The sequence below is a fragment of the Leucopleurus acutus genome (assembly GCF_964270905.1).
Source record: "Leucopleurus acutus genome assembly, chromosome: 13".
NCBI lineage: Eukaryota > Metazoa > Chordata > Mammalia > Artiodactyla > Delphinidae > Leucopleurus > Leucopleurus acutus.
The window spans coordinates 64,945,705-64,957,017 of NC_139155.1; the positions used below are offsets into that span (position 1 = coordinate 64,945,705).

General features: G+C 60.4%; 1 protein-coding gene across 2 annotated transcripts; it reads right to left on the reverse strand.

The window, feature by feature from the left end:
• Window positions 1-289: 289 nt before the first annotated feature.
• DERL3 (derlin 3) lies at window positions 290-2,305 on the reverse strand (the record flags this gene model as incomplete). Of its 2 annotated transcripts, none has more annotated exons than XM_082853803.1 (7): window positions 290-417; window positions 521-611; window positions 1,068-1,263; window positions 1,676-1,769; window positions 1,868-1,941; window positions 2,017-2,079; window positions 2,213-2,305. In XM_082853803.1, the coding sequence occupies 7 exons, from the start codon at window positions 2,303-2,305 to the stop codon at window positions 336-338; spliced, it is 693 nt and encodes a 230-aa protein (XP_082709929.1). In that variant the 3' UTR covers window positions 290-335. The 2 variants fall into 2 exon arrangements, with proteins under 2 accessions (XP_082709929.1, XP_082709928.1); XM_082853802.1 differs by having other exon boundaries at window positions 2,017-2,082.
• Window positions 2,306-11,313: the final 9,008 nt, after the last annotated feature.

Consider the following 11,313-nt stretch of genomic DNA (forward strand, 5'->3'; position numbering starts at 1 on the left):
AAAGTTCTGCTGGGCAATTGTGGGTAGGTTCTGGACCCTCTCTGGGCCTCCCATCCTACCACCTGCTCTTGGTCTGAGAGAGCAGGTCAGGCTTGGTGGCCCTTGGTCAAGGCCAGCAGCACCTACCCTGCATGGAAAGGTGTGGCCGGCCGAGGCAGGAGGGCCAGTGCTGTGTGTGAAGAGGATGCAGGTCATTGTTTATTCGGGTGGGCCCTGGGCATGGCCCAGCCTCCAGGACAGGTAGCTGTGCTACAAGCCAGGGTTGTGGGGGGAATGCAGTCCTGCCAGAGGCCAGGAAGATGGGCCCCTGGGACTGGCCCTGGCCTTGGGTGGGGTCACTGCTGCAGGGGTCCTGGCTGCTCCTCAGGGAGGGGCAGGTAATTGGGGTCCTCCTCTGGGCCATCCAGTAACAGCTTCCTGTGGGGAGGGGCCCACACTGAGCTTCAGCCAACAGGGGTTCCCCCATGGGGTAGGGAACCATCTGGGGGGGAGTAGGGAGGGCTGTCATCTTAGCACTCACAGGAAGCCAGGGGTCAGCAGCAGCCTCTTGCCGCCAGGCTGGTTGGGGAAGACATCCTCCAGGAAATAGTAGATGTGGCCCACAACGATCCCTGTGGAAGAGCCACCAACTGCTGAAGCCACCCTCCACAGCCCAGAGCCCACGGCCAATGCAGCCCTGAAGGCCCCAGAGCACGGGTGACCAATGTCCTACACAGACTGCCAGCCCAGGGTGGGGCCAGGATTGGCCCAGAAGAGGGCAGGTCCTGGGAGGGGGTCAGGCCTGAGAACATGGGAGGAATGGGAGCCATGAAGCAGGAACCCTGACCCACCCATCCCCACCTGGGTCAGAACCTACACAAGCATCAGCAAGCAGGTGAGGCCTGAAGAAGTAAAACCGATAGGCTGGCTTGTTTGAGGGGCTGGAAGAACAGGGTAGCCGTGAGGGCAGGAAGAGGCAGTGGGGACAGATGAGAGGTCCAGTGCAGGTGGACGGGGGGCTCTGGCCAAGCAGACCCTCAGGTCCCTGACAGCCTGCTTGGGGAAGGCTGGATGGACAGCAGGCTCACCCAGGAGGTCCACGAGGATTGAGTTGCCCAGCAGCATTGAGAAGCCCATGAGAGCCCAGGGCAGGAATGGCGCCTGGAAGGTGAGGAGGCCGAAGAAGTTGACCCTCACCCGGGGGCTGCGGCGGCTCCATACGTATACCAGCATGGCTGTGAGGGCCTGGCCCAGGAAGAAGAGGCTGCCCAGGAGCCCCAGCAGCTGGGCCAGAGTCAAGGCCTCATGCCCTGCCCAGGGCCCCTCTGACTTCCTAAACCCCTGGAACCCTCCTGCTGGCTGGTTTCCCTTCCCAATCTAAGGCCACATTGTGGCCTCCAGGGGCCACCTGATCTGCACTGCCTCTCCACCTCACCCCAGGCTCCACCACTGGTCATCCTGGCCCCAGTTCCTCCTGGATACTGGCATTCAGGGCTCAGAGCCCCGGGTACCCCACCGTGTGGCATTTTGGGTACAGCACTGGACCTAGCCCTGGCACCTGGAGCTGAGCACGCGATGCACGCTCAATACAGCCTAAACTGGAGGAAGCGACTCTGTCCCTCTCCAGCCGGCGCTCAAGCCGGGCCCCAGGGCCAGCACAGGCTGGGCCCAGAGGTTCCAGAGCCCGGAAGGATACGATCATAAGGACACCCCCGAAGAGAAACATGAAGACGAAGTCGGCCGTGCGGCCGCGGAAGGAACCCTCCTCCAGCAGACGGCAGTAGCGAAACCTGCGGCGTCCGTATAGGAAGTGCCTCCCAGCGGAGCTCAGTTTCCCCGCTCCCGCTGCCCCACCCCCACCCCCGCCTCCCAGGCCCGGGGAGGATACACGAAGAGCATGTTGAAGAAGAAGCTGAATCCCAGGGGCCCGAAGAAGAGGAAGTTGGTGACGAGCCTCCAGACCTGCAAGGGGGCGGGCGGTCAGGCGCGGGGCGGGCGGGGCTGGGCTAGCAGGTGCAAGGGGCGGGGCGGCCTCACCTGGAACTTCCGGAACACGAGGTGCGGATTAAAGTAGAGCTGGAAAGGGCTGAGGAGTTCCAGCTGCTGCGGAACCAGGGGGCGTCAGGAACTGCCCCCCGGCGGGTGGGGGTGGGGGTGGGGGGGTGGTCCAACCGTAACCATGGCAACCCCAGGGCTGTAACCATGGCGATACCCACCCGCCCGCCCGGCTCACCACGGCGGCGGTGGTGAGGACGCAGGCTGCGGTGTAGGTCCGCGTCACCGCCGGCACCTGCAGGAACTCGGTCGCCATCCCCTGCCACGCCATTGAACCTTCTCAGGAACGCGTGGCCCCACCGCCGAGCGCTCTTAACCTGCCTCCAAACCCCGCCTTCCTGTCTTCGACCAATCCTCATCTGAGGTGCAGCGCGCCCGGGCTAGAGGGAGGGGTGTTGGGACAGGTAACCAATAGGAGGAGGAAGCAGGAAGCCTGGGGCAGGATGGGGGCGTGGGCGGGTCGGGACTCGTGGCCAATGAGCAAGCCCCACGGTTGAGCACGTGGCGCTTGTTGTGGTGACTGCGGCTGCGGCGCGGGAGAATATGTGGCCAATGAGGAACTGGGCACTTCGCGGCAAACTAGGGGAGGTCCAATAGCGAGGACCCACGAGCCACCCTGGGGGCGAGGCTAGGAGTGCTTGCTCGAGGAGGCCCCGGGAGACTAAAGGGGCGGGGCCACGCGGGGCGTGGGCGGGGCGGAACCCGGAGCTCGGCCGCCCTGATATGTCGATCCACCTGGCTTGGCCGGCGACCCGGGCCGTCCTTCTTCCCTCGGGAACAAGAGCAGCGAAGGAGGCGCTCAGCCGCGAGTCCAAATCCCCCCGCACGTCCAGGCCCTGCTGAAACTGCCGGCTCCTTGGGAAGCCCCACGAAGGCCGCCGGAGGAGGGGCCAGGCTGGGGACTTGCAGCCCCGGTGACGAGGCAGGCTGGAGCAAGTGGACGGGCTGGAGAGGACCTTGTTATTTTGATGGAAAAGGGAAACTCCATTTATTCATTCTAATGAACAAAGTCAATCATTTATTGAGCACCGACCATGTGCCAGGCACTGTTCTGGATGCTGAAGACACAAAGGCCAACAAAAGATGCCATTCCCTCCTGCCCTCCTGGTGTAGCCAAGGAGACAGGCCGTCATAGTCTTGTGCTAAGATGAGAGATAGTGTTTGCAGGACAGCGCGCTAACGGAAATATCAGCCAAGTGGAGACTGGAGGGTTGGGTAGTGCGCCCCATGCCAGGTGGGGTGATCTGGGAATCCTCTGTGAAGAGGTGATGTTTGATTGTCACTGCTGTGAGCACAGTAGACTGCCAGAGGAATCGGTGAGCAAGGGATGATGCAAGGGACGCTGGTGGCTTGGGCAGGGTGGAGCCTGGAAGGCCAGGAGGGGCGGGATGTGGTTTGCCAGCAGACTAGACAGAGCTGTGAGAGAGGAGTCAAGGGTGACTTTGAGGCCTGAGCTGCAGGGTGGATGGAAGGCGGTGGCCTTTACTGAGCTGGAGAATGCTTGGGAGAAAGGCAGGCAGATGGAGAGTCCTGTTCTGGCCTCACTGAGTTTGGGGCATCTGTATGACATCCGTGTGGAAAAACCCAAGTGTGGTGTTGGAGGAGATGTCAGGCAGGCTGTCCAAGTGTGGGTAGCAGCCTTCATTAGCCCAATGACATTTGTAGCCTTGGGCCTGCGTGAGATGCCCAAGGGGCGAGGCCAGGCATGGGCAGCTCGACCTTCATTAGTTAGAGAGAGAAGGCAGACAGCCAGGGAAGCAGGGAGACCAGGGAGGCTGCAGCAGAACCAGGAAAAGGCTGCAGGGACAAGGTAGTGAGAAGCCCTGGGAGTCGTGGCCTGGGAAGCCACGCTAAGGTCCCTGGATAATGGTGGCCATGAGGGAGAGGAAGGTGCCCGGACCTTTACCGGGAGCTCAACTTTGGACTCGAGTGTGGCAGGTGAGGGAAGCCCTGCGCTGGACCCTGAGTCCCCCAGGGAGACTGGAGTGGGGAGAACCAGCCGAGATACCTTGTTATTTTGGTGGAAAAGAGAAACTCCATTTCAGGTGGATCCTAGGAGGGCTAAGAGGGGTCCCCTGGGGAGTGGCCCCTAGAGGCCCACTTGGGAGGGGCGGGGAGGGAGAGGCTGGGAGCACGAAGGAGGTGTGCATTGGGTTCAGGAGTGAGGAGAGGTCAGTCTGATACAGCAGGAGTTGGACCAAGGGCTGAGAGGCTGGTGGGAGCAAGCTGATAAGGCCCCCTCAGACAGCCTCCATTTTCCAGCAAAGCAGATCTAGGTCACGTTCGAGGTGACACCGTTGGAGCAGATCCCACCCAGGTGGGATCCCACCCAGGTGGAGGCGCGGCTGCAGGGCTGGGATCCAGGGCCTCAGACATCAGGGCGGGCGCCTGCCAGGCTTGAAGGAGCCAGCGAGGGTGTCGGGTTTCCTGTCTGCACGGGGAAGGGGAGGCATTCCTGCCTCCGGGCCCTCAGCAAGCAGGCACTGGCTGGCCCTCCGCTCAGGGTCAGGCTGGGACTAACGGAGGGGCCGTCATGTGATAGGGGTGTCTGTCTCTCCCCTTCGATGGGGCTGATAAGGCAGGAGCCGGGTTTGGGGCTGGAGAAGCACATTCCTGGGAGACGGAGCCCAGGGTGGGGGCGGGACATGCTGGGAGCAGCCGTGGGGTTCTACTGCACATCTTCCCTTCTCAGGCCCAGGGTACCCTCAGGTGGGGATTGAGGCCCCTAGGAGGCAGAGCAGGGCCTGGGGCAGACTGTCACCACCAGTCCAGGCTTTCACATCCAGTGTCAGGCCCAGGACAGGCCACTCGAGAGGCACCGGACCCGCTGCTCCGACCCCTGGCACCTCCAGACAGTTAATTACAGAGAGAAGGCCTGGGTGAGCCAGGCAGGCGGGGTGCTGGATGCTACTGGCTGTGTGGCCATCTGTCTGTCCTGAGCAGCAGGGCAGCAGGCCTGCCCGAGGGGCCGCCTCCTCTTTCCTGGGCAGAGGACTATGGCAGGAGGCGGGCCTGTGGCGAGGTGAAGATGGGCTCCAAGCCACCTCGCTGGCCTCAGGACCCTGCCTGCTACCGAGCAAGGAGCCCAGGTCTGGGGACACCCGAAGACCCCTGATTTCTCTGTCCATTGTCCAGTGCCTACAGGCAGGACAGCACCTGCTGCGTGCCCATCAAGCTGGCCTTCTTCCTCACAGGGCTCGTACACCAGGAGAGACCCTCATGAGACCCCAATGACAACCCCAAAACCTGGAGCCAACCCTGACTCCCACTCCCCGGCCCCACAGGGAACCCTCCAGTCCTTTCCCCACCTCTTATTCAGCATCCCTCTCCTGGGACAGCCCAGATCTGACTTATTCAGTCACTCATTTCCCTCCCTACCAGCCTAGATGTTCTGTTAAAAGGAGAGGGAGAGAGGGTGATAGAAATGCCCCCTACTCCAGGAAGCCCTCCCTGAAGGGACCAGAGCTCACCTACCTTCTGTTAGGGCCCCACACACTCAAATTTTAGATGTATTTTATTCCGAAGGCAGCACGTGCCCGTGGTAACAGCTGGCAAGAAGTAGAAACAAGGTGAGTGCTGGAGGCACTGTGTCTTCCTGTGGATAACATGTGGCACCCCTCGCAGGGCCTTTCCTCAGGGGCTGCGAGCTCAGTGCCCACCCCCTCCCAGCATATGGACTACGCCCCCAACTGCTGTGGGTGGGTCTCACCGCAGCTCCAGCCAGTGCCCCCAGGAGCAGCTGTGTCCCCGGTGGCCCTTCCTGTCTGGGTCATGGGATATTTTTAGCACTGAGTCCGGAACTCACTCGGCAGCAGCTGCTCGTGACCGGAGCATAAGAACAACAAACCGTCCAGGTGGGCTGTGTCAGGCCTGCCCGGCAGAGGGGGCGACCTGGGCCTGGCCTTCTGAGCCTGGTAGCAGAATCGACTTTCCAGGAATTTGAGGGTCTCTGGGTGGGCTGGGGAGGGAGGAGGCAGTCAGCATAGAGGAAGAGTAAGCATTAGCCAGGCCCGACAGGAGAGCAGCTTGTGCAAAGGTCTTGAGATGGCATGGAGGGACAGAGGCAGGGAAGGAGCTGCATATGATGAGAGACTGGCTGACAGGCCCTGTAGGTGATGGTCTCTGTCCCAAGGGCAGTGAAGAGCCCCAGGTGAGGTTAGGATCAGATGGCAGCTCTTTGGAGAAAGCAGGGGTCAGAGGGGAAGATGGCTGCGGCCTGCAGTGGTGGGCACGTGACAGCGAGGGTGACAGGGTCAAGGAGGCGGAAGGCATAGACCTTAGTGAGTGCTTGGCAAGGGGGCTGAGACGTAGGGGAGGGCCAGGTTTGGGAGGGAGAGCCCCTGTTGGTTTGGGACAGGCCGAGTTAGGGGTCCCGGGGGGACAGGACTGCTCAGGGAAGCCCTCCCTGGCCTCCCCAGCCCTGCCCTCCCAGCTCCTTTCCTTCACCCTTCTCCAGCTGTGGTTCAGAGACAAAAACCTCTCTGCCACCTCTGGGCTCCTGCCATGTCTCTGACAGGCGACTCTGCTCCTTGGATGCTCCCCTGCTGAGTAGCTGGGGTGTGGGACTCCCCGCCTGGACCCCGGTTTCTCTATCTCTGACCCTCAGTGGCTGGATGAGATGGTCCCTCCCCAGCCCCAGCTGCCAGGCCAGCCTGACCTTCAATGCCCGGCTGTCATGACCCTCCTCAGTTGCCCCTCATTCCACTCGCTGCTGTGGCCACTACCTGACCATCAAAGCCGCCTCCAGCCAGAGCTCCAGAGCAGCTGGCGGTGCCCCCCCACCCCGCCCCCTCCACCTCAGCTATTTTCGAGCTCAGTGTGGCTGTGGGGTTGTGTTTTGGAAGAAAATTATCTGCTTGGCTGAATCAGCCAAATGGCAGGGCCGGGGATGCGAGTTCATGGAGATACAGTGAAAAGACTGTGTGGTCCCACACAGGTCTGCTGCCCACCTGCACACCCGGGGATGCACGTGGGATCCGGTCCATGTGGAACCTGAGGCCACACTGTCCCACGGTCTTCCTACCCATAGCCTGCCTGCCAGATCATCAGGCAGTTCCCATCTGTGGTCTGGCAAGGACCTGGAAGGACAGGGGCCACCACTCTGGGAGCCCTGCCCAGAAAGTGACTGAGTGCTCAGAGCAGGTGGATGGAGAAGCTCAGAAGGGCCCTGGGCTCCCCCATCTCCCACCTGGCTTATACCCCCGACACCCCTGCCAAGCAGCCCAGGCCCTGCTCACATACCGGGGAGGGTGAGCCCCAGGCCAGGTGCTCGCTCTGACCCTGGGACAGGAACCCTGCGTCCTTGTACCCCTCCACCCCACCCCCCGCCCCAGATACCACCACAAGCCCCGCCTCCACATTTCACTCAAGATGTTCTCCCAGCCTCGCATGCCCTTCACTTGTGTGAGGTATTAGGGCCTCTTTAAGAAAACAAATGCAAAATTACAAGTCCAAGATTAGGTACAAAAGTACCTCATTTGTTTAGAATGAGGACACGAACAAAACAAGCGACAAGTTCACAAAAGGTAACAAGTAGCACTCAATATCAAACCCAGGAAAAATCCCCTCCCCGGTCAGAAGCTGTGCCTGTGTCAGGCGGGGGCTGGTGAAAGAAGCAGCGGGCGTTAACCAGGCCCCTGGGGAAACTGAGGCTGGGGTGTGGGGAGGGCATGGGGAAGGGGTGAGGGTGGGCCCAGGAAGGGGTGGGCTGCCTGTTCAGCTCCATCCCAAACCTGCACCAGGTGGCCCAGCCACAGGGGACTGGCCACCACTTTGGTGTCCTCCCCTCTTCCCCCACCATGGGCCCTGCTGGGAGGGGGCCTCCCCCACCAGGGAATGCAGGCGTCAGCACTTCAGACTCTGTCTAACCGCCATCCCCACCCCCCGCCTCCCACCCTTCCCCTCCAGATGTGGGCACAGCTGTATTTTTAGAACAGCCAACCCCGAGGACATTCTTTGCTTCTAATTAAGATGGCTTTAAACCTCCTATCCGCAATCAGCTCCACCGTTCAGTCCTCAGATATCAAAGGGTGGCCAGGAGGGGCTGCTCGGCTGGTTGTTGCTTGGGGTTTCTTCTTTCTTTCTTAGTTTTGAATCGTTAAGTTGGAAATGTGACCCAGAACTGGAGTGGATGCCAGCTCTGAGGAGGAGGGAGAAGCTGGATTTGGGGTAGAGCCTGCAGGGGCTGCCCCTAGGCCTTGCCCTCCACACTCAGTCAGGCTGCAGCCCCTCATGTTCACCTACCCACAGGCAGGGTCTGTCTGGAGATCAAGAGAGGGCACGGTACCTGCCCTTAGGATGCTCAGTGCGGGCAGTCAACAGACACACCTGGGGCCTGAGGGTGCAGCGCCTGTGCAGGGGGCAGGTCAGTCGTCATGATGTCCCCATTTTACAGGTGAGCAAATGGAGCCTGGAGAGAGGAAGTACATGTTGGGACTGCAGGTACCCCATTGGTATCAGCTGCAGCCAGGCCTGTGGCCGGCCTGCCGTGCTTGGTGATGGCTCACTGCCCACCCTGACAGCCTGGTGCCCAAGGTCAGCTGGCCTCTGAACTCCAGCCAGTGCCTCCTTGGGAGGCTCCTGGTGTAGAGTAGAGTTGCCAGTCCAAGTGGGAGGAACAGGGAAGGCCTTGAACCACTCCCCAGCCCTTCCTGGAAAGCACAGCTGACAGATGAGGACGCTGAGGTCAGAGGGGAGGCAGTCGGGTCAAAGCAGGTCAGTCCACCCACCACCCACCCGGTGATGGATGCCCAGCTGATGGGCTGAAGGAGAGACCAGGGACCATCGGGGCCAGCCTGAGCCCAGGCTCCAGGGGTTAGGCCACCATCCAGACTCCTGTCCCACCCTTCATGGAGCAGAGAGGGGAGGCACACAGCGAGGTAGAGGCAGGGTGGGCTGGGTGTCAGACCGCCGAACTCCCGACCAAGGCCCTACCCCCCCCACTCGGCCCCCGGCGGGGCGCGGTCTGGGTGCGCAGGACTAAGGAAACGAAATCACCTGGGGCTCGTGGAACAGGGGACGCCCGGGATCGGCCAGGACTCGGCGCCCAGGGACCGTGGGGGCAGCTCCCCCCGGAGTTCCCCGCACCTGGCGGGGCCCTGGCTCAGGCCTCTTCGTTTCCCTGCCACCGCGGAGCCCCGAGAGGTCTGACGACCCGCCGCGCCAACTCCCGAAGCGCGGGCTTTGTCGCCCCCTCGCGGCCGGAGCCGGTCTCGGCAGCGGGGACGGATCCCGGCAACTGGCGGGGGCGGCTTGGGAGGGCTAAATGGGGTCTGGAGGCGTAATCCGGGAGGCCTAATCCGGGGGTCGGCGGAGTCCCCGGGCCCGGGTAACAGTGGAGGCACCTTCTGGAGCGGGCTTGGGTCGACGAGGCGGCCTCGCCGCTTCTGCGGGGGTAGGAGCAGCCGGGGGCTCGGTGGAGCGCAGACCCGGTGGAGCCCTCCAGCCAGCTTTGCGGTATCGATTACCTTCGGTGCGAGCCGCTGTGTTCCCTGCCTCCCGCTGAGTGCCGGGGTGGATCCCCCTACTCCCCCCTAGCCGCCAGCTCTGGGCCTCAGTTTCCCCATCTGCAGAGTGACAGGCTCCGGAGTGTAGGAGGGAGCGTGGGTCGTGGCTCCCATGGCGGGGGAGGGGCGTCACCACTCACGTTGGCCTCCCTCCCGGAGCTCCTGAGCACTGGTGACTGAAAGCAGGCCACCCCTCCTCCCTTGACCCTGTTGCAGGAAAAATAGACATGAGAATTTTCTGATAAACAAGGAAAATAAGGAAACAATGAACAGGCAGGGGAAACAATATAAACAGGCCTGAAAGAGTTAAGTAATCCTGGTTATTCTTTAGCTATTACTACTAACAAACACTTGTAGCTAGACTTGTCCTTCACAAAGCTGATTACTCTCTGACTCCGTACAAATTACCCTTTGCACCTGGCCTTTCTTCTCCCCCTACACTCCCTTGTAGCACTCTTCATTTCAGAAAGAAGGTCACCAGCCGATAACTTCAGGGACACCAGACCTGGTTGCTGAGCCGCCTGATGCCAGCTTTGGCCATGAATTTGCAGAAGAAAAGAAATGCAAGACCTTCACTACTTTTGATCCTTATCATATACCCGGGACTGCGAGCCCCACATATAAAATCTTCTCCGATTCCCCAAGGAGGGGGACACAGTTCTTGAGGCACTAGCCTACTGTCTTCCCCTCTTGCCTGGCAAAAGGAATAAAGCTACTCTGTTCTATTTCCTCCAAACTCTGTCTCCTTATTTCTATTCGGCATCAGTGGACAGGGAGCCAAGATTTGGTAACACCCCCACCTCTGCCTTCTCACCAGGGAAACCAAGACTGGGTGGGAATCCGAGACTGGGTGGGAATCCACGCGGGAAGCTCCCCGGAGGAGGAGTCGGCACGCGTGGGGGTTGTCTTTCCATGCTCCCCTGACTCAGGCGTGGTTTGACAGCCCCATCCCGTAGGGTCTGCGCTGGACTTGGAGATCTGAAAGCCCAGCCCCGACTTCCAGCAGGGCTGCAGTGGTGCTGCGGACACAGACTCCTTGTGGAGCCTCAGGGACGTTGAGAGGATTAGCCATCAGCACTGGGCAGCCACAAACACTCACAACCTTGACTGTCACACACTCAAGGTTAAACTCCTGATTAATGTTTGCCAAAGAGAAACCTCAAGCTCCCTTGCTTAAGGATAATAATTAGTGGCTGGGGAGCCCACGCATTGGGGGGCTGACTCCAGCGAGGTGTCCATGGAGGGGGGGCGGCGGGGAGGGAGCGAAGAGGGTATTATCACAGCAGTGGATCATCTCAATTGATGCAGAGATGCAGAAAGGCATGCACTTAGCAACTGCTAATATTTTATTTATTGTATTGATATTTTTCCTTAAAAAATGCATGATGTTTTTTAGAAACTTTTACAAGTTCAGGGCAGCAAAAATAAAACAGTATCCCTTCTGGTGTATGTCCTATCACAGTCTTTGCTCAGATGGCTTCCTAGGGTCACTTTCAGGTCTATGTTTCTATGACCAAAAATAGCATCTTTGGCAACTGGTTTCGATTTGGCCTTAATCCAACTCCTGGATTCATGAAGGACCTGAGAAGCCCTGAGAAATAAAAGATTAATCCTGCCCAGTGGACCCGGTGGTTCCTCATCTCACAAGGTCCACTGGGCCGGACTAATCTTGTCGCATAGGCCGGGCTGGCCTCTCACGGAATGGATCCCTGGGCTGCAGCCCGAGACTGGGTCTCCCACCCGCCTTCCAAGTCACTGGCTCTGCCAGGACGGA